This window comes from Diabrotica virgifera, chromosome 2, assembly GCF_917563875.1.
Source record: "Diabrotica virgifera virgifera chromosome 2, PGI_DIABVI_V3a".
NCBI lineage: Eukaryota > Metazoa > Arthropoda > Insecta > Coleoptera > Chrysomelidae > Diabrotica > Diabrotica virgifera.
This window is the reverse complement of record NC_065444.1, coordinates 247,723,779-247,748,362: the sequence shown is the minus strand read 5'-3', so window position 1 is coordinate 247,748,362 and position 24,584 is coordinate 247,723,779. Positions and strand designations below refer to the sequence as shown.

The 24,584-nt window shown below is 32.3% G+C and overlaps 1 protein-coding gene across 2 annotated transcripts in view; it reads left to right on the top strand.

Moving 5' to 3' along the window:
- The window catches only part of LOC114327314 (hormone receptor 4), a 114,543-nt gene that overhangs the window by 68,058 nt on the left and 21,901 nt on the right, over nt 1-24,584 (top strand). For both annotated transcript variants that reach the window (XM_028275896.2, XM_028275898.2), the window contains 2 exons: nt 7,770-7,962; nt 22,959-23,098. In XM_028275896.2, the coding sequence (XP_028131697.1) occupies nt 7,770-7,962; nt 22,959-23,098 (333 nt within the window). The remainder of the gene's footprint in view (nt 1-7,769; nt 7,963-22,958; nt 23,099-24,584) is intronic.

Here is a 24,584-nt window from a genome sequence, read left to right as displayed (position 1 = left end):
AGGACTATGTCTCTATTATGTATAATCATTAATTGGTTAAATTCGCACGGTTTAGTTATCAGCCAAACGCAAATGATTATCAGTTGTTTCTTGAAAACTGAGATCATTTTACACGTGCAATTGAATGTTTCCGTGGGTTTAGAAAATCTATAAAATCTCGTGCCGCAAAGAGTTAAAGGGCTTAAAGGGATTATTGTTTCATGTGGTCAATGGACCGCCAAATATGAAAAGACCGTAAAGTGTTACCATTTAAAAGGTACGTTTTTTAAAAAGGGGTGATGGTTGGTTTGTGACATAATATAATACACTTCGATAACCCGCTAGCTTGATAAAAATCCTGGTGTGAAAGAAATAAATTTATTGGAACTAAAATATAATGACTACAAGAAAATATGAATGTATGCGTCCTTCCACTTATGTTTGTAAAGATAAAGATTGTAACAACCCAAATAAGCGCTCTGGATGTTTTATAAGTAATTTTTTAACTTTGAATGTCTTAGGTAATGAGTCTTCCTCTTTTGGTGCCTATTCATTTCGAATACTGGCGATCATTCTGGCTATAATTATTTAATTAACTGATGCTTTAAATAGATTCTTTGTTGTTGTGGAAAACCATTTCCACATCACGAAAGCCTCAAGTTTTTTTCCATCACTTCAGTGAGTGTCCAGGATAACATCGTAGAAGCCTTACTCTTATCTCCAGATTAAGGTTGTGGCTTTTAAAGAGTTTAGATAGATAGATAGATAGATAGATACATTTATTTCCTTTTAAAATTTTACAATTTTATGGAAAGGGTGAGAACAAATATTTCGTTCCTTTTTTTCATCCCAAGAAACACACAATATGTTTATTTTAGGGATAAACAAAAGAAAGAAATAAATAAAAAAAAAAAAAAAAAACAACGAGTTATATAAGAATTAATTAAAGATACAAAGTATAATTTACGTATTTAACTATTCATTTATGATGAAAGACCTAAGTTTTAGAACATTCCAGATATAGCCAGCTATTATTTTAGCTGAATATACCGTAATCCGTGTCCAGGATAACATCGTAGAAGCCTTACTCTTATCTCCAGATTAAGGTTGTGGCTTTTAAAGAGTTTGGGCATATTATTGAATGCACTCCTAGCCTTCTCTATTCTACATTTTATTTCTTGTGAGTGATCCCATTGTTTGTTTACAAGGTAATGATTTACATTTACCGGTAATTTAGGTAATGAGTGATAAGCAATATTTCAGCACTACGGTAACGAATTTGTTATCGCACTGATATTCACCAAGCAATTGGAGAGACATTGCTGAAGTTTTTTAGTATTATTCATATACAGGGTGTTTCATTAAGAATTGTCCATATCGCAACTGGAGAAACCTTAGCACAAAATACAAAGATTTTATCCAAAACACTTTAATAAAATATTCTTCCTTGCCGAGATACAGAGTGTTTTATTACAAATGTTCTTAAATGATTTTAGCCCATTGTTAAAGCACCTTTTATTATATTTTGTTCAAACTTGACACATATATAATTTACACATATTAGGATACTTTCGAAGTAACGAAGAAACTATACACCAATGTGAATTTAACAATAAATAATCAGCCAGTTGAAAGAGTTACGTCCTACAAATATTTAGGGGTTGGCTTCACTGATACTAATGACCAGAAAAGAGAAATCAAGAGGCGAATAGAGATAGCGAGACAATCGTTTGTCAAAATGAAAAAGTTCCTATGCAGCCGGGACATAAATATAAACTTAAAAACAAGAATGTTGAGGTGCTATGTTTTCTGCGTTCTGCTGTACGGCATGGAAGCTTGGACGCTGAAAAAGACAAACATCAAAAACATTGAGGCATTCGAGATGTGGTGTTACAGAAGAATGTGGAAAATACCATGGACAGAAAGAGTAACAAATCAAGATGTTCTGCTGAAGATGGGGAAGGAATGCGAAGTCATAAAAACCATACAAACGAAAAAAACTGGAATATCTGGGCCATATAATGAGAGGAGAAAAGTACTCTCTGCTAAGACTCATCATCCAAGGAAAAATCTCGGGAAAGAGAAATGTGGGACGTAGGAGGATTTCCTGGTTGCGAAATTTAAGAGAGTGGTATGGGTGCAGTTCAATACAGTTGTTCAGAGCTGCAGCCAACAAAGTTAAGATTGCTGTGATGGTAGCCAACCTCCGATAGGAGACGGTACTGCAAGAAGAAGAAGGATACTTTCACTAGTGTTAAAAGATAGTTTTCCGCTGTTACTAGAGGCGTGCTGTAGGGATATATACTTCATTTTCACCCCTTTTTCCCGCTTACAATCTACGCCACTGTCGTAATAATCATTTCAGCATGTTTTTTTGATTCTTCTTTACTTTTTATGTAAATATCATCATTTTATCTCAATGCGATAGAGTAAGTAATTTTCAAGTTATTTGGTAGCAATGTTAATTTATACGTTTATATCGATAATTTCCACCTTTCTAGTTTCATCTCTTTTTATTTCACAATTTATTATGTTTTTCATCCTTTGCGTTATTTTGCCGGTTATTAGCGCGCTCATCACTGTATATTAATGTAATATTATTTATTTATAAAGCTTGTTTTAGTTGTTCGGCAACGTTGATTCCCATCTCTATTCTTTGTCATATTTTCAGTAGCCGATTTCCCAGACACTGGCCTATATTGTTTTGATTAGCAAGCAATCGTTCAATGAGAAACCGACTTACATTTTTACATTGAACGTTATCTTATCTATCGTAGTAGGTAGTCTATAGTAAAAATGATTATGCAACGGGTAGTAAAGTTTCATAATAAAAACACTTTGGTATGTAATTTACACATATAAATAGAATTTTATTGTATAAATTAACTTTAGGTATGAATTACGAATTACGATGAACCGTAACTTATATTTTTTATTACCTAGTTTTATTTGTTTATTGCCGAGCTCTTGAAAGCAAGCAAGACAATAACAATCCCTATACTAACAGAGCTATTTAATAGATATCTCCAAGTAGCAAGATCCCTAAAGACTGGAACCAAAGTCTAGTAATACTCTTACAAATGTGACCTACAGAATTATAGATATATATCGCTGCTCAGTCAAGTATACGAACTGTTTATGAGAATCATTAACAATCGGTTGAATTACAAAATGGATAATTAAATTACCAACCGGTTGAACAGGCTGGTTTCCTCAAAGAATATAGCACATGAGACCATCTGCTGACAATGAGAGCATTGATAGTATCGAGATGTGAGCCATAGAACAAGCTATTAATAATTATTGTAGAATATATTCGAAATATAGGCAACTAATACATAATATATATGAAAATGCAACTATGATAGTATAACTAGACGAAAATACAAATTCCATCCAATAAAGAGGCGTTAGACAAGGAGACGTAATATCAAAACTACAAACTGATCAACATACGGCATTAACCTTAAGACCATTAAGTTAAACCAAATCACATTCGCTAACGACATTGTGATTATAGCGAGCACATTCGAGGAACTGCAAATTATGGTGGAGGAACTCTGCCATGCTTAGCGAAAACGCTGTATCTGCAAAAATCTGAAAATATTAGATTTATACATTTTTCTAACCCAAATGTGCATATCTATCTTATTTGCTTACTAAAAATGACGTAAGTTAAGCCAAAATACATTAAACAGAGCGCATTTTATGCCGTATCTGCAAAAATGTTCACGGATACTTAGAATAAATGCGTCATCTGAAAAATACTTAGACAAAACCCCGTATTTAAATGTCACTTGCCGCGTTTATCCTAAGCAGGCACTAGATGCGGAAGTCTGCCTAAGCATTTGACAGATTTTTACAGCAGGTGTAAAATTTTTAATAAGGTTAGTTTGTTGCCATTTTCCAACGAGAACGGTTGTTTGATATAATTTTTTAAATATGTCAAATAAAACAAAGTTAATACTGCAGAAGGCTATTTCTTTATCAACAGAAAATCTAAACACATAGTTTAAGTTGTTGGTGACCAAGAAATAATGTGTGGTTCTAAAAACAATGCGGTACTACTAAGTGAGACAAATACTTCCATTAAATGTGGAGTTTCCTGAGGTATAGCGGAGTTTCCTATGTCTATCTATATTGTTGTTGATGCGAGATTCTATTATTACGTTACATCAGGCATTTTAAACAGCGCAAATTTTATAAAGTTTGTTCGAAATACGAATTTTGATACGAAGTATTTTGGTCGCCGTAGGTCGTAGAATTTCCAAATAAAAAATGTGCTATAAAAGTACATAGTTAAATCAATGTCTAATAATTAATAATTAAAAATAAACTTCATCGTAAATGTTATTCGTTTCTGGAATGTTTTTAATTCTAAAATGCAAGAAACGCCCCTTAGCGGCAAACTTATTAATTCCAAAATTATTTCCAGCACTTTTTTTGCCCATTTTCATGACACACTTTTATAAATAATTTTTTATTCTCCTTTTTCATCGTTATATTGTATTTATTATACCGTAGACTCCCTCTATAACGAGAACTGAAATGGCAGACTAATTACCTCGTTATACGCGGATCTCGTTATATCAGACAACAATAATATTGTGCATACATATGAATATTTATATAGTTTTCTAAAATATTAACTTTCTATAGTGAAGCCATTCGGAGCAATATAAGATTCTAAATATTGTTTCATCGACAATAAGGCTTCGCCATCATATATTATAAATTTTTTTACAATATTCAGTATCGGTCAATAGATAAACAGAACAGGAAGAAATTTATTATAGGTAGGCGGTGGATTTTATTACAGCACTACCCTCGATAACCGCACAGATGTTGGGGATTTATGTATACAGGTAGTTGGGGTATTTACTTATAGCCATTACATCGCTAAAAATAGATAAAGAATAATAAAGATACATATTTTACGATTCCATTTTTCCTCGTTATATCCAAATATACCTCGTTATAGAGCTGTTCAGTTCAATAGGAATTTCATGTGACATCTAGTGTACCTCGTTATAAGCGAAACCTCGTAATAACCGTGTTCGTTATAGAGAGAGTCTACTGTATTATAAAATAAGAAAATGCTTAGCGCAAACGCAGTACTGCATTCTTCCTAAGCAGGAAGAAGTTACTTTATGTAGTATACTTAGAAAGAATGCAGTAACATGAGTTTTTAGAGCAAATAAGATATATTTTGCCAACCTTATGTATAAATATGAATTCTATGATATTTATTATGTATATAAAGTAGAAAACAAAAAAAATCTAAATAGTTTTCAACGGCTAGACATTTAAACAAAAACCGATTTTACTCAAATGTGATCTCTCTGCAGATACAGCGTTTTGGCTAAGGACGGCAGAACTCACAAGAGCTCCCAATATGTAGGCCTGAAAATGAATAAGTCAAAAGCAAAATTAATGACGTAGTGATAGAATAAGTCAAGGAATATACCTAGGCCAAAATTCTGAAACTTGACAAAGATAACCAAAGTGCGGAAATTACTAGAAAAGCAAACCGTGGATAACGGATTTTCTTATATAGGCCTCTGTTTAGTTCAAATTCATCAGATGAGAAGCCGCTTTATGAATTTAGTATTAACCCTTAAAGGACGGACTTTTGTTTTTATTAAAAAACTGAAAAAAAGTTCGTGATTTATGTTTTATTTTGAACAAATATTAAAATTATAATAAAAAAATAAACAATTTAAGTATTTTTTATAAAAAAAAGATTGCTATATGGCAACCGTAGTCCTTCCTACTACCTATATTATAATAAACATAAAAAATTACTATAACTATGAATAACAATAAAAACTATGAATAACAATAAAAACTATAAATTATTTAGTGCGAAATTGCACATTGCACGTTAGGCATAAGCCAACGTTACATTTAGAGCACATCGTTCTCATTATAGACTTGCACCTTTTATTTGCACATTTCTTTTTTTTATTTTCCGGAGTAGATACCAGAAAATGGCTAAGATTATCATACCTAACATCATGTCATATTCCATGTCCCAGTAGTATTTTTGCCAGGTAATTCGTTATATCCAGTTATGATAAAAATTATTATAAAACATTTGCTAGATCTGCTAGATTTTTAAAATGTGCATACCTCGTAGATTCTGTAACCAATAGTTCGATTAATTCGTCATCAAAAATTTTTTCGAAAAGTTCAAAGGGCGTGCAGTTACTGTATCCTTCGCAGCTGGATGCTGGAAATGGCCTAGCAGTTGCTTCCAAATCTCCCTCTTTGTCCCAGTTTACCTAAAATAAATAAAACTTTATCAACTATATTTTTCGTAAAAATACAAAATATATCTTGGTAGCGTCTATTTTCTCCATTGCAAAATTCTTTTCGTTCGAATTGCGAACCTGAAACTCGGCTGGAGCTCATAATTGGCTTGCTGGTAAATTATCTATCATACCACCATAATGGTGCCATACATTATCCTCATCAGCAGAATCTTCGTCGGTCAATTCATTTGTGTCTGGTGGTTCAATGTAGATTCCCTCCACATCTAAATCGTCCGCGGACGTTCGCCATTTGTAACGCCTCTTCAAGAGCAAAGCCTCTTCTAAAATAAAATAAAAACATTCAATAATAGGTACTGAAAGAGACTCTAGTTGCCATATGGCAATTTCAGTTTTTCCCGCCGTAAAATAATTACACACTAAAAGAAAAAGGCAAACTAATGCAATATTTTTAAAATCTAGTATATTCTTATAAATAAAATCGTATACTAAACAAAAAATAATTTATATTAGGTATTAAAAAGTTACTTACACAAATCTGATGTCCATTTTCTTGCACCAACAAAAATCGGATATATACACAACGATGTTAAACAAACAAACACTAACTTGAGACTGAACTTTCAGTACTACGTTAAAATATACTTATTTTACTATTCAGAACAGCATGCGCCATCTGCTTTTTAATAGAGAAACCTACTGAAAAAATTATTTAGATCACTGCTTACAATGGTTGCCATATGGCAACCATAGTCTTTTAAGGGTTAATTATAGTTAAAAAACAATATATACATAGAACATTAATATAGTTGTTCCATTTTATCTTTGCCCGTGCGTCGTGATTTATTTTCGTATATAATATCACAAGAGAGAAAATTTTGCCGGCATGATTTTCGACTGGTATGAAAGTTTGTTGCCTGGTAATTTTCGCGAATTAAATTTTGACTTAAATCGCGAGACGTCAGTCGAGTGATTTTGTCAAAATTTCATAAGCGAAAATTACCAAAAGGCAACGAACTTGAATGAAACCAGGAGAAAATTTTGCCGGAAATAATTTTCTCTCGAATGATAATCAACAAGACTATTTCACGAGACAATTAATGCACCATATCAACGAAATATAATCTTTATTTATTTGTTATTACCAGACACTTTCGTGACGGATCTGTCATAATTTTGTCGCTGAGATTTCACGTCGTTAAGGAGTTTTGTCAGTAGGAAACGAAGCGTTGCTATGCCGTTTTATCAGTTAAAAACAGTCTAGTGAAATAGTCAAACAAATTAAATCAAAGCATAAAGTGCGTCGATGTGTATATACATTGTGTATATACTGTATACGTATACTATATACTATACACATCGACGTACGTTTCACTTTATGTTTTAATTTAATTTGTTTGAAAATGATTCATGACGCATGGACAAAGTTAAAATGGAACCACTATAATACCATATCCTTCAACAATATTGTTAGTTTCATGCAAAATAATATTTAATTAATGATGACCTTCTGTACAGGTGGAGTCCAATTTGTGTACCCTCCAAAACTGCCTGATTTCGATGATGGGAAGGGAGATAACAATTGAACAACTACGTCAAGACGTGGGGTTGATGATCGAAAGGATAACGCACGTCACGTTGATGTTCAGGCAAATCAAGTTAACTATGGAAGAATATGTGTGCCTTAAAGTTATCACTATGTTGAATCAAGGTAAGATATTCAATAAATGTATATTCGGGCAACAAAATTATAAAAAAATTGTAGATTTCTTAATTTTATGAGAGTAAATATTTTTTATAAGAGTTATATGAGAAAAATAAGGTTTTTAAAAGAAAACATATTTTGGTAAGAGAAAATTTTTTAATAATTATTTTAATATATTTTAAATAATATAATAATATACAAAAATATTTTAATTAACCAGAAGTGTTAATATTGACCAAAATCAGTATCCTGCAAAGTCCAGAAAGCCACTATAGGCCTTGGGCCCGCATATACAATTATTATTTATGACCACACCGTTGAAACTTTTTGTACTTGTTATTTGGGTGGAGTCGGACAAATTTTGAGCTTGGCGCATTATGGTAGTGGGGCGTTTGTCTGTCAAGCGGTGACGAAGTTGTCAATTTTATGCAAGAAAAAAATTTATTACCACATTGGTCATTCTATTTTAATCAATGGATTTTATCATATAAACAACGAAAACAATTTTGTCGGACAAAAATATTGGGGCATATGACGCGTCGGACACGCTAAATATGTCAAATTTATGAAAATAATAAATTTATTACCACATCGGTACTTTTAACGGTATCTATCATAAAACCTTTTTACAATAATGTGGTAACCTTGTCGGACAATTTTCACGGGGCATATGCGCAGTCGGACGCACCGAAGATGTCAATTTCCTGAAAATTTTTTATTTATTACCACAGATGTCATTTTTATTTTGTACTGTTCTTTTACATGTGTAATGCATATTGGATCACTTGTCGGACAAAAATAATGGGGCGTTTTGGTACAATTAAAAGAAGAAGTAATTTTTATGCATACAGGGTGTTTGGTAAAGAATGGGCCATAGCTTAACCTCAGGTTCCTGAGGTTAAAATAGGCCGATTTAAGCTAACTTACCTTAGTACAAAGTTTATAATAGCCGAGATACAGGGTGTCAAAGTTAAACTTTTTTTTTATTTATTATTTAATATTTCCTGATAGGTATGAGATAACAACATGAAATTTTATATTTGGAGGTTTCTTGGGTCGAGAAATCTAAATTCCTTACCAAAAATTATGCATTGCCCAGAGGGCGCCACATATGCCTTTCAGCACTCATTTATTACGTTCAATTTTTTTTATCCCTCACTCTGTATAATTTTGACATTAAAATTTTTATTTTCCTATTAGTTTTACTTAATAAAGGTATACTTCTTTCATCTTCCTAAACTCAACCGTTTTCGAGATAAACGCATTTTAAATATGCGATACACCATCATTTTTAGCATAATATCATTGAAGTTACACCCGAAAAATAACTTAAAATTTATGAAAATAATAAATTTATTACCACATGGATAATTTTAACGGTATCTACCATAAAACCTTTTTACAATAATGTGGTAACCTTGTCGGACAATTTTCACGGGGCATATGCGCAGTCGGACCCGCCGAAAATGTCAATCTCCTGAAATTTTTTTATTTATTACCACAGATGTTATTTTTATTTTGTACTGTTTTTTTACATGTGTAATGCATATTGGATCACTTGTCGGACAAAAATAATGGGGCGTTTTGGTACAAATTAAAAAAAATTAATTTTTATACATTTTTGACTTCATATTAAATTACGTATTTTTCGGCTCATATTACCCGTATGCGCGCCAATGGTGAATATTAAATTCTTAACTGTAGTTAAAAATGTGCAATAACTACCTCTTAAAACCCACCAAATTTCATTTGCATATCTCAACTGGTTTTAAAGCAATAAATAAATCGTCAGTTTGTCAGAAAAACTTCAACACCCCCTATCTCGGAAACGATGCATTTGTGGACATACGTTTTTCTCGTAAAGCAAACTGACTTTATTCTGTCATGCACAATTACTCCTTAAAGTTTGCCATTTAAAAACACACTTTGTCTATGAAAAACATGGCTAGTTATTAAAGTCCTTAACTTTTTTATTATCCAACATAAACGAATGAATGAAAAAACTGAATGTTGAGAAGGAATGAGGCTATAGTTAGGTATTAATTTTAGTATTTTATAGATGCTAGAATATTCCACGGGGTGATGCGAACTTTGAGAAAAAACATTTTTCCCTTTTTAAATAGAAATTGAATAAAATTTCTGAGATCGGTAACTTTTGAATGGTATATACAATTTTCAAAATTACAATGGGATAAGACAGGGAGATTCCCTGAGTCCTCTGTTGTTCAACCTGATCATGGACGAAATAATAAAAAAAGTAAGAACAAAAAAAGAATACCAAATGGGAGAAAAACCACTTAAAATAATCAGCTATGCAGACGACGCAATACTAATCTCTCAAAGTGAAGATGATTTACAACGTATGCTGCACGAATTTAATATAACCGCTAGAAAATTTAACATGTAAATTTCCCTAAAAAAGACTAAATGCATGGTTATAACAGCAGATCTAATAAGGTGTAAATTAGAGCTGGAGGGTCAAATAATAGAACAAGTCATGGATTTTAAATATCTAGGCATCACACTATGCAGCTACGGAAAGCTCGAAACAAAAGTGGAAGATCAGGTGAATAAAGCAAACAGAGCCGCAGGTTGCCTGAATGAAACAATATAGAGAAATGAAAACATCAGAAAAGAAGTGAAAGGCAGAATTTACAAAAGAGTCATCAGACCAATAATGACATACGCGGCAGAAACACAACCTGATACAGAAAGGACAAAAAGAATGCTATAGAAACAGCAGAGATGAAAACATTGCGAAAAATCGATGGTAAGACGCTGTGGGATAGAGCTAGAAGTGCAGATATATGAAGGAGATGCAAGGTGGACAACATTAATAACTGGGTGAAACAGAGGTGTAACCAGGATGATCCTTAGGGGGAGTTACGTCTACTTGAAGGTCTCTGGGGGTATGGAATAATAATTGTGTTAAGCGTATAGAGCTCAAAGTACATCCAAAAGGGGGGTTATAACCCCCAAAACCACCCCCTGGTTACGCCTATGGGGTGAAAAGCAGAAGAGTAGAATGGAACGACCACATAAGCCGAATGACAACAAATAGAGTAGTAAGGACGGTCAGAGAAGGTTCCCCAATAGGAAGACGATCAGTGGGAAGACCACGAAAAAGGTGGAATGACAACTTACTGGAGGCACATTGAAAAACAGACAGAGTAATGTCTATATAAAAGGAAGAAGAAGAAGAAGAAGAAGAAGAAGAGAAGAATTTTCAAAATTAAACATGCTTTGGAAAGGTAATGTTCAGTACTAAAGGAAGCTGTAAAGTCGGACTTAAATTTTCTAAATTTTTGGGAGTTTTGGGGACGAGAACGAAAAACAGACTCTAAATGGGACGTAAAATCCACACCCTTGGACCAAAATGGATGGTGGACATATATCTCTTTTCCTATATTTTAAGATTGGATTTGGCCCAATTTTTTCAATTCAGTCACATTTAGAAAATCGAAAATTTCTTGTATAATATAGTGTCGCATGTACGGGAACAGCCGTTCTCTGGGATATAAAAAAATAATAAGCATCAAGGAGACTAAAGCGAACTATAAACAATTTTTCTCGGTTAGATCTACATAGATCAAACTGAAAATTTGTAGAAATACACCTTATAATATTTATAAGGACGTAACGTAGAGAACATTCCTTCTTCTTCTTCTTTCTCATAATCCTTAGTGCCCTTCAGGGCGTCGGATGTCGGGTTCCGCCTTGTAGAGAACATTCTAAAATTTTAAAAAAAATTTCCGAAATTTTCCCTCTTGTCGGAAAATCTTTTTGGAAAATTTTGTGTACAATTCTTTGTCATGCCCTTTTAAGTGTAGTACTTAGCGTGTGTACCAATTTTTAGCTAAATCGATTCAAAAGTAACCGAGAAACACTGTTTTAAATTTTTTTTTGATAATACCTCTTCGTCGATAGCCTAAAAGAATTAAGATTTCTGTTAGTTTGCCCCAACATTTTTGTCAGACAATTATATTTTTTGTTTAAGAATAACTTGTAACCTACTACTTTTGTCGGAAAAATGGTTGTAAAGATAAGGGATGCACGAACCCAGCATAATTTGAAAGTATACTTTACTAATAAAAATAAATTTTTTGTCCGACTGTCGAGTTGCCCCAATATTTTTGTCCGACACTTCGATTTTTTGATTAAGAATATAATTACTTATAACCTACTAATGTTGTCGTAAAAATGGTTTTAAAGGTAAGGGTTGCACGAACCCAGTAAGGTTCAAAAGACAGTTTATTAATAAAAATTAAATTTTTTGTCCTACTTTGGATTTGACCCAATATTTTTGTCGGACACTTAGATTTTTTGATATGGAATATAACTACTTATAACCTGATACTTGTGTCGGAAATTCTTTTTTATTTCGAGAAAAAAAACTACAGAACGATGTTTGTCGTTGTTCAAGGAGTATGTACACAAATTATCAGATCACAATTTTTCTAAAATTTTCCCTCTTGTCGGAAAATTTTTTAAGAAAATTTTGGGTTCCGATCTACGTCATACCCTTTTAAATGCTTTACTAAGTGTGTGTACCAATTTTCAGCTAAATCGATTCAAAAGTAACCGAGAAACACTGTTTTAAAATTTTTTTTTGATAATACCTCCTCGTCGATAGCCTAAAAGAATTAAGTTTTCTGTTCGTTTGCCCCAACATTTTTGTCAGACAATTATATTTTTTGTTTAAGAATATAATTACTTGTAACCTACTACTTTTGTCGGAAAAATTGTTGTAAAGATAAGGGATGCACGAACCCAGCATAATTTGAAAGTATACTTTACTAATAAAAATAAATTTATTGTCCGACTGTCGAGTTGCCCCAATATTTTTGTCCGACACTTTGATTTTTTGATTAAGAATATAATTACTTATAACCTACTAATGTTGTCGGAAAAATGGTTTTAAAGGTAAGGGTTGCACGAACCCAGTAAAGTTCAAAAGACAGTTTATTAATAAAAATTAAATTTTTTGTCTTACTTTGGATTTGACCCAATATTTTTGTCGGACACTTAGATTTTTTGATTTGGAATATAACTACTTATAACCTGATACTTGTGTCGGAAATTCTTTTTTATTTCGAGAAAAAAAACTACAGAACGATGTTTGTCGTTGTTCAAGGAGTATGTACACAAATTAACAGATCACAATTTTTCTAAAATTTTCCCTCCTGTCGGAAAATTTTTTAAGAAAATTTTGGGTTCCGATCTACGTCATACCCTTTTAAATGCTTTACTAAGTGTGTGTACCAATTTTCAGCTAAATCGATTCAAAAGTAACCGAGAAACACTGTTTTAAAATTTTTTTTTTGATAATACCTCCTCGTCGATAGCCTAAAAGAATTAAGTTTTCTGTTCGTTTGCCCCAACATTTTTGTCAGACAATTATATTTTTTGTTTAAGAATATAATTACTTGTAACCTACTACTTTTGTCGGAAAAATGGTTGTAAAGATAAGGGATGCACGAACCCAGCATAATTTGAAAGTATACTTTACTAATAAAAATAAATTTTTTGTCCGACTGTCGAGTTGCCCCAATATTTTTGTCCGACACTTTGATTTTTTGATTAAGAATATAATTACTTATAACCTACTAATGTTGTCGGAAAAATGGTTTTAAAGGTAAGGGTTGCACGAACCCAGTAAGGTTCAAAAGACAGTTTATTAATAAAAATTAAATTTTTTGTCCTACTTTGGATTTGACCCAATATTTTTGTCGGACACTTAGATTTTTTGATTTGGAATATAACTACTTATAACCTGATACTTGTGTCGGAAATTTTTTTTTATTTCGAGAAAAAAAACTACAGAACGATGTTTGTCGTTGTTCAAGGAGTATGTACGCAAATATCAGATCACAATTTTTCTAAAATTTTCCCTCTTGTCCGAAATTTTTTTGGGAAAATTTTGGGTACAGCTCTACGTCATACCCTTTTAAATGTTTTACTTAGTGTGTGTACCAATTTTCAGCTAAATCGATTCAAAAATATCCGAAAAAATCTGTGTTAAAATATTTTTGGATAATACCTCCTCGTCCATAGCCTAAAAGAATTAAGTTTCCTGTTCGTTTGTCCCAACATTTTTGTCAGAAAATTACATTTTTTGTTTAAGAGTATAATTACTTTTATCCTACTGCTCTTGTCGGAAAAATGGTTGTAAAGATAAGGGATGCACGAACCCAGAATAGTTTAAAAGTATAGTTTATTAATAAAAATTAAATTTTTTGTCCGACTTTGGATGTGCCCCACTATTTATGTCGGGCACTTAGATTTTTTGATTTGAAATATAACTACTTATAACTTGATACATGTGCTGAAAATTTTTTTTTAATTCGAGAAAAAAAATACAGAACGATGTTTGTCGTTGTTCAAGGAGTATGTACACAAATTATCAGATCACAATTTTTCTAAAATTTTCCCTCTTGTCGGAAAATTTTTTAAGAAAATTTTGGGTTCCGATCTGCGTCATACCCTTTTAAATGCTTTACTTAGTGTGTGTACCAATTTTCAGCTAAATCGATTCAAAAGTAACCGAGAAACACTGTTTTAAATTTTTTTTTGATAATACCTCCTCGTCGATAGCCTAAAAGAATTAAGTTTTCTGTTCGTTTGCCCCAACATTTTTGTCAGACAATTATATTTTTTGTTTAAGAATATAATTACTTGTAACCTACTACTTTTGTCGGAAAAATGGTTGTAAAGATAAGGGATGCACGAAGCCAGCATAATTTGAAAGTATGCTTTATTAATAAAAATAAATTTTTTGTCCGACTGTCGAGTTGCCCCAATATTTTTGTCCGACACTTTGATTTTTTGATTAAGAATATAATTACTTATGATCTACTAATGTTGTCGGAAAAATGGTTTTAAAGGTAAGGGTTGCACGAACCCAGTAAATTTTAAAAGACAGTTTATTAATAAAAATTAAATTTTTTGTCCGACTTTGGATTTGACCCAATATTTTTGTCGGACACTTAGATTTTTTGATATAGAATATAACTACTTATAACCTGATACTTGTGTCAGAAATTTTTTTTAATTGGAAAAAAAAAACTACAGAACGATGCTTGTCGTTGTTCAAGGAGTATGTAAGCAAATATCAGATCACAATTTTTCAAAAATTTTCCCTCTTGTCCGAAATTTTTTTGGGAAAATTTTGGGTACAGCGCTACGTCATACCCTTTTAAATGTTTTACTTAGTGTGTGTACCAATTTTCAGCTAAATCGATTCAAAAATAACCGAAAAAATCTGTTTTAAAATATTTTTGGATAATACCTCCTCGTCCCTAGCCTAAAAGAATTAAGTTTCCTGTTCGTTTGCCCCAACATTTTTGTCAGACAATTACATTTTTTGTTTAAGAGTATAATTACTTGTATCCTACTACTTTTGTCGGAAAAATGGTTGTAAAGATAAGGGATGCACGAACCCAGAATAGTTTAAAAGTATAGTTTATTAATAAAAATTAAATTTTTTGTCCGACTTTGGATGTGCCCCACTATTTATGTCGGGCACTTAGAGTTTTTGATTTGAAATATAACTACTTATAACCTGATACATGTGCTGAAAATTTTTTTTTAATTGGAGAAAAAAAATACAGAACGATGTTTGTCGTTGTTCAAGGAGTATGTACACAAATTATCAGATCACAATTTTTCTAAAATTTTCCCTCTTGTCGGAAAATTTTTTAAGAAAATTTTGGGTTCCGATCTGCGTCATACCCTTTTAAATGCTTTACTTAGTGTGTGTACCAATTTTCAGCTAAATCGATTCAAAAGTAACCGAGAAACACTGTTTTAAATTTTTTTTTTGATAATACCTCCTCGTCGATAGCCTAAAAGAATTAAGTTTTCTGTTCGTTTGCCCCAACATTTTTGTCAGACAATTATATTTTTTGTTTAAGAATATAATTACTTGTAACCTACTACTTTTGTCGGAAAAATGGTTGTAAAGATAAGGGATGCACGAACCCAGCATAATTTGAAAGTATACTTTACTAATAAAAATAAATTTTTTGTCCGACTGTCGAGTTGCCCCAATATTTTTGTCCGACACTTTGATTTTTTGATTAAGAATATAATTACTTATAACCTACTAATGTTGTCGGAAAAATGGTTTTAAAGGTAAGGGTTGCACGAACCCAGTAAGATTCAAAAGACAGTTTATTAATAAAAATTAAATTTTTTGTCCTACTTTGGATTTGACCCAATATTTTTGTCGGACACTTAGATTTTTTGATTTGGAATATAACTACTTATAACCTGATACTTGTATCGGAAATTTTTTTTTATTTCGAGAAAAAAAACTACAGAACGATGTTTGTCGTTGTTCAAGGAGTATGTACACAAATTATCAGATCACAATTTTTCTAAAATTTTCCGTCTTGTCGGAAAATTTTTTAAGAAAATTTTGGGTTCCGATCTACGTCATACCCTTTTAAATGCTTTACTTGGTGTGTGTACCAATTTTCAGCTAAATCGATTCAAAAGTAACCGAGAAACACTGTTTTAAAATTTTTTTTTTGATAATACCTCCTCGTCGATAGCCTAAAAGAATTAAGTTTTCTGTTCGTTTGCCCCAACATTTTTGTCAGACAATTATATTTTTTGTTTAAGAATATAATTACTTGTAACCTACTACTTTTGTCGGAAAAATGGTTGTAAAGATAAGGGATGCACGAACCCAGCATAATTTGAAAGTATACTTTACTAATAAAAATAAATTTTTTGTCCGGCTGTCGAATTGCCCCAATATTTTTGTCCGACACTTTGATTTTTTGATTAAGAATATAATTACTTATAACCTACTAATGTTGTCGGAAAAATGGTTTTAAAGGTAAGGGTTGCACGAACCGAGAAAGGTTTAAAAGACAGTTTATTAATAAAAATTAAATTTTTTGTCCGACTTTGGATTTGACCCAATATTTTTGTCGGACACTTAGATTTTTTGATTTGGAATATAACTACTTATAACCTGATACTTGTGTCGGAAATTTTTTTTTATTTCGAGAAAAAAAACTACAGAACGATGTTTGTCGTTGTTCAAGGAGTATGTACGCAAATATCAGATCACAATTTTTCTAAAATTTTCCCTCTTGTCCGAAATTTTTTTGGGAAAATTTTGGGTTCCGATCTACGTCATACCCTTTTAAATGCTTTACTAAGTGTGTGTACCAATTTTCAGCTAAATCGATTCAAAAGTAACCGAGAAACACTGTTTTAAAATTTTTTTTTGATAATACCTCCTCGTCGATAGCCTAAAAGAATTAAGTTTTCTGTTCGTTTGCCCCAACATTTTTGTCAGACAATTACATTTTTTGTTTAAGAATATAATTACTTGTAACCTACTACTTTTGTCGGAAAAATGGTTGTAAAGATAAGGGATGCACGAACCCAGCATAATTTGAAAGTATACTTTACTAATAAAAATTAAATTTTTTGTCCGACTGTCGAGTTGCCCCAATATTTTTGTCCGACGCTTTGTTTTTTTGATTAAGAATATAATTACTTATAACCTACTAATGCTGTCGGAAAAATGGTTGTAAATAAAAAAATTTCAGGAAATTGACATCTTCGGCGCGTCCGACTGCGCATATGCCCCGTGAAAATTGTCCGACAAGGTTACCACATTATTGTAAAAAGGTTTTATGATAGATACCGTTAAAATTATCGATGTGGTAATAAATTTATTATTTTCATAAATTTGACATATTTAGCGTGTCCGACGCGTCATATGCCCCAATATTTTTGTCCGACAAAATTGTTTTCGTTGTTTATATGATAAAATCCATTGATTAAAATAGAATGACCAATGTGGTAATAAATTTTTTTCTTGCATAAAATTGACAACTTCGTCACCGCTTGACAGACAAACGCCCCACTACCATAATGCGCCAAGCTCAAAATTTGTCCGACTCCATCCAAATAACAAGTACAAAAAGTTTCAACGGTGTGGTCATAAATAATATTTGTATATGCGGGCCCAAGGCCTACTACGCATCCGCATAGGAAAAATATTCCGATTCGGATTTTTTGCATAATCTTACTTAAAAAGGACTCTTTTAACAAATTTGCATGTTGCCAGGTCCAAAAGTGGGTCAAAATTTTTTTTAAACGTTTTTTTTTTGTTTTTTTCCTAAAATTATGTTTTTTGCATCGAACAAAGTCTTTTTAGGTTTGTTGGATCATTTCAAACAGAAAAGGTCTTTAGTAACGTTTCTCTAAAGTTGATAGTTTTTGACATATTACATATAAGCGATTAAAAATTTAAAAATTGCGAAATCGGCCATTTTTAACCCTCAGAAACTATGTGAAAAACTGAAAATTTTGATGTTGCCAAGGTAAGAAGATATTCTTTGAGCATCGATTGATGAAATCCCTAAGAGTTTTTTGCAATACAATATCGAAAACCCCTTTGTTTTTTAATTGCCAATCAGGCGCCCGCTTGATTGGCAATTAAATACCGTTACATGTATAATATGTAACATGCGTAAATATATTATGTGCGGAAAAATATTTCGTTTCATTTTTTTTTTTCACCATCTTGCTTGAAAATATCCTCGCTTAACAAATTTGTATGTTGCCATGATCAAAAAGTCAAAAAAAATTTTAAAGGTTTGTTTTTTGTTTTTTCCTAAAACTAATTTCTTTGCATCGGACAAATTTTTTTAGGTTTTTTGGATCATTCCAAATAGAAAAGTGACTTTTCCGTAAATGTTATAGTTTTCGAGATATAAGCGATTGAAATTTTAAAAATTGCAAAATAGGCCATTTTTAACCCTCAAAAACTATGTAAAACACCGAAAATTTCAATGATACCAAGGTACGTAGATATTCTAAGAATATCGATTGATGAGGTCCCGAAGAGCTTTTTGCAATACAATATCGAAAACCCCTTTGTTTTTTAATTGCTACTCAAGCGGTCGCTACACTATTTTTAACCGTTGCATGTATACAACATTGTATCTAATATGCGTAAATATATGTGCGGAAAAATATTCTGATTAAATTTTTTTTCACCATCTTGCTTAAAAAGGTTCCCTATTAACAAATTTGAATGTTGCCAGGGTCAAAAATGTGTCAAAAAAAATTTTAAACAATTTTTTTAAACTTAAAATGTTCTCCGATTACATACATATTATGTAACGGTTGAAAATAGTGTCGCTCCCGCTTGATTAGCAATTAAAAAACAAAGGGGTTTTCGATATTATATTGTAAAAAGCTCTTCGGGATTTCATCAATCGATATTCTTAGAATATCTACGTACCTTGTTATCATTGAAATTTTTGGTGTTTAACATAGTTTTTGAGGGTTAAAAATGGCTGATTTTGCAATTTTTAAAATTTCAATCGCTTATATCTCGAAAACTATCACATTTACGGAAAAATGACTTAAGATCTTTTCTGTTTGGAATGATCCAAAAAACGTAAAAAATTTGTCCGATGCAAAAAAATTAGTTTTAGGAAAAAACAAAAAACAAACTTTTAAAAATTTTTTTTGACTTTTTGATCCTGGCAACATACAAATTTGTTAAGAGGGGATATTTTCAAGCAATATGGTGAAAAAAAATTGAATCGAAATATTTTTCCGCGCATATATTTACGCATGTTACGCATATGTACATGCAACGGTTTCCAATCAAGCGCCCGCTTGATTGGCAATTAAAAAACAAAGAGGTTTTCGATATTGTATTACAAAAAATTCTTCGGGATTTCATCAATCGATGTTCAAAGAATATCTTCTTACCTTGGCAACATCGAAATTTTCAGTTTTTCACATAGTTTCTGAGGGTTAAAAATGGCCGATTTCGCAATTTTTAAATTTTTAATCGCTTATATGTCAAAAACTGTCAACTTTAGAGAAAAGTCACTAAAGACCTTTTCTGTTTGAAATGATCCAAAAAAGGTTTTTTGTTTATGATCCAAAATTATCCAAATGATCCAAAATTATGTTTTTTGCATCGAACAAAGTTTTTTTAGGTAAAAGAAACTTTGTTCGATGCAAAAAACATAATTTTAGGAAAAAAACAAAAAGAAATGTTTAAAAAAATTTTGACCCACTTTTCGACCTGGCAACATGCAAATTTGTTAAAAGGGGTCCTTTTTGAGTAAGATTGTGCAAAAAATCCGAATCGGAATATTTTTCCTAACGGATGCGTAGTGGCTTTCTGGACTAGCAGTTATCTTTGGACCATCAGGTTACTACGATGTTATATCTTTCCTATACTGTGGTACGGAGTTGAATCGTGAACTCTCATAGTTGATACCTGCAAGAAGTTTCAGGCTTTCGAAATGTGACTGTATTATCGAATCCTGGAGATATCTTATACCGATCACGTTAGTAATCAGGACATCTTAAGAATACAAAAAGAAAAAAAATGTTAACCACAATAAAAACCGAATACCTTGGTCTTTGGTCGAAAAAGTAAAAAGAAAAGGGGACCAGGAAGGCGAAGGATTTCCTCGCTGAAATATCTACGTATGTAGTTCACCAGAACAACCACAAATCTTTTCAGAGCAGCAGTGTGCAAAAGTACAGATTTCCATGATGGTCGCCAACGCCTGAAACGGAAAGGTACTACAAGAAGAAAAATGATATTAGCTAGATAATAAAAAATATCCAATATTAAAATTGTAAATTTTGGTGGATCCGCCGGGTCACGAAATGTCCACCAAGAAATATACCAATATACCATGTGGTAGAAGACGAAGTTCCACCACGATTGTATCCCTTATGTTTACTTCTTTATTTTCCTCGACTTTTCCAAGGTAACCCTGCCCTTATGTTTTTTTTTCAAGGTTCCTTATCGTGAAAACTAACAAATTTTCAAAACAATTAATACCCTTAAGCCGATGACGCACTGCACGATGCTAGATGGTCGCTTGGTGGGTGGATTTTAAAGGTGGATGGTGGAGGGACGCTGCATCCTGGACGCAGTGAAAGAGTGAAATGAACTCAGAAGTCAGTATCCAACTGACTGCTGAGGAATCGTTTGTTTCATTTGTTACGGTACATTTGGTTTGTTTTTTAGCATATCGTTCTATTAGAGGTAAAACTCACCAACTATACTTTTCAGAAACTAGAGAAAAATCGACTTAAAGGTACAAATTGTTGGCAACTGCAAAGAATAAATAAAACAGATATTTTAAGCCATGTTTCGTCAAATAGTGGGTCTGCTGGGTCCCAAATTGCCTTCTTTTATACACAGCACTTATTACGCTTTCCTCCATAGCTAGGTTACCCGGACAACCCGGATGAAATATCAAACAGGACTGATTTAGGTGGATAGACGCCTGGCGAACCACCGGATGGTTAGATGGTAGTGGGAGGCCACTGCGGCTACCCGGCTAAAGTCGTTTTGTTATTCGTGGTATAAGTATCTGGATGGTCGCCAGGCAGGTATCTACCATCCTACCAAACTTCCTGCAGTGCGGCATCGGCTCTTGGGCACCAGTAGACCTTATGTCAAAATTTTTCAAAATAGATCAATACTCTACCGATTCACAAAATGGCATAAGAGAGAAAATCGTTGCAGCACAGGCGATTTTCTTTACAAAGAAAATTCAATTTTTACATAAATTTGTCTAGAAAATCCCATCTTAAGGGATAAAATCGTGGTGGAATTTATCAATGTATAATTTGTTTGTTTGCTATTGTGGTTTTTCCTTAAATATTTTTCTCTATAATAGTTGCATCCAGTGATCCGTTATAAATATATGGTATAGATTTCTTCGTTGTCTTGCTATACGCATATCCTCTGTTTTTTGTTCAATTTACTTGTGACACCCATTTTTCGTATTTTTTACCTTTTCTGGTCGTTTGAGCAATCAGTGGATATAGGGTCGTAAGGAGAGGCATATCAATTAGTGGATATAGGAGCCCGGAATTCTGCATTTTTTCTATTTTTATCAGTGTAAAAAGAAAGCAATTTTTTATAAATTGTTTAAAAACCGTTATACACTGCGCGTCAGAGAAAACGGGCACCCCAAAAAATAGTATTTTTTTTAGTATGTTATATTTTAAATATTTTTTAGTATGTTATAGCCTTATTCTTGAGCAATATGAACGATCATATTACCCGTATGCACGCCAATGGTAAATATAAAATTCTTAATTGTATATCAAAAAATGTGCAATAACTACGTCTTAAAACCCACCAAATTTCATTTGCATATCTTAACCGGTTTTAAAGCAATAAATAAATCGTCAGTTTGTAAGAAAAAATTCAACATCCCGTATTTTGGAAACGAAGCATTTGCGGACATATGTTTATAAAGCAAACTGTCATTATTTTTTAATGCAGAATTACCCCTTAAAATTTGTCGCAGTTATTTAGAAACACCCTGTACTGATTAAGAACATACCTAGTTGTTAAAATACCTAACTTTTGTATTATCCAACATAAGCGAATGGATAAAAAAAAGAATGTTAAGAAAACCTGAGGCTATAGTTGGGTTTTAATTTCAGTATTTTATAAATGCTAGAAAATTCCACAGGGTATTGCGAACTTTGAGAAAAAAAACTCAGTTTGATTCGTACACCCGGTATACAATAAAAATTTACCTGCTTAGCAACAATATTATTACGGAGATATTGTTAAAGAATAAGGCTATAACATATCAAAAAATTACCGAAATCGAACAACAGATTTAAGAGATACGAGACATAAAAAATGACTAATTTTTTGGGGTGTCCGTTTTCTCTGACGGGCAGTGTAGATAAATAGGTTTGTCGTGGAAAATTTTCGGTAAACTTTTAAACTTAGTTTATTGGCAACATAATATATCGATCAAAGCAAGTTTGAGCTGGTGGGTATTAAATCCACATTTTCCGACAAAAGTTGAGAACCTAAGTAAAGTGGTTTTTTATTAAACGAAATTTTTAAATTTACTTCGTACATAAATATGCATACCGTTCAGTACGAAAGAGTTAAATAGGTGATCGTCGAGAAAATATTTGTTGTCGACTATAGTAACATACAATTTCATTTCCAGCAAAGCCTGCCAGTAGTTCGGGACCCAGTGAATTGGAAACAATCCACGAGAGGTACATGACTTGCCTACGCGTGTATACGCAACATATGTATCCTCAACAAGCCACAAGATTCCAAGACTTACTAGTTAGGTTACCAGAAGTAAGTAACGTAGTTTACATATTTAATTATTTTAATAAAAAAATTCACGAGGAAAATAAAATTCCTGAAGCTGGCTGTATACCATATAGTATGGTATAACTAGAGCCAAACCCAGACATCCAAAGTGAAAGTTATCCTCCAACACCAAATTGTTCTATATGGTCCACATAATGTTCAGAAAAAGTCACACCATTTTGAGCGTTGGGTTTGGGGGGAGAGGGGGAAAAAATCACTAATTTCGTAGTTTTTTAATTTTTTCGTCAATATTTCTAAAACTATGCGGTTTGGCATGAATAACCTTCTACACAAAAATGTTCTACATTAAATTTCAAATAAAAAAGGTCCTATGCATAATCCTTCTAAAATGAACGGTTCAAAAGTTACGGAGGTAGTATAGTATAATTGGTCCAAAAAAAGGCCTAACCCAGACATCCAAAGTAAAAGTTTCTATCCAGATAATATAAAAAGTATCGAAAACCTCCACTTTTCACCCTCCGTAACTCTGGAACCGTTGATTTTTATAACAATTATGTATAGGACCTTTTTTGTTTTAAATATTATGTAGAACATTTTTGTATAGACGATTGTTTACGCTAAAGCATAGTTTTATAAATATTGACGAAAAACGTAAAAAAACTACTAATTTACCGACTTCTTCCCCATCTCCCACCCACCAAACCGGACGCTCAAAATGGTGTAACTTTTTACTGAACAATATGTGGACCATATAGAACAATTTGGTGTTGGAGGAAAACTTTTACTTTAGATGTCTGGGTTAGGCCATTTTTGGACCAATTATACTATACTACCTCCGTAACTTTGGAACCGTTTATTTTAGAAGGATTATGCATAGGACTTTTTTATTGCAAATTTAATGTAGAACATTTTTCTATAGAAGGTTGTTCATGCTAAACCGCACAGTTTTAGAAATATTGACGAAAAACCTAAAAAACTACGAATTTACCGATTCCCCCCCCCCCCCAAACCCGGCGCTCAAAATGGTGTGACTTCTTTTTTCTGAACATTATGTGAACCATATAGAACAATTTGGTGTTGGAGGATATTTAATAAAGGTATATTTAAAAGACCCCAATAAGGGTTACATCATATAAACAAAACGTTTTCGGAATAACAAATAATCCACCATCAGTGTTAAAAGCCAATAGCATGCATGCGTGAGCCAACAAAAAGTTATGGGTAAAGACCCTTCAAATGTTGCAAGATCTTAAGTACATATTATAAATAAAATTAACGGATGTTGCAAATATTCCTGGATATTACCAAGAAAACGTTTAATTCGAAAACGTTTTGTTTATATGATGCAACCCTTATTGGGGTGTTTTTTTAAATATACCTTTTACAAAGGATCCAGTACTTTTTTTTAATTATTTTAATGTTGTTGACGTAAAAACAAATAGAGATTTGAAAAACGACAACTTTTTGACAAATAACCATAGGCGGACGTTTGTATTTTTATTAATTAAAT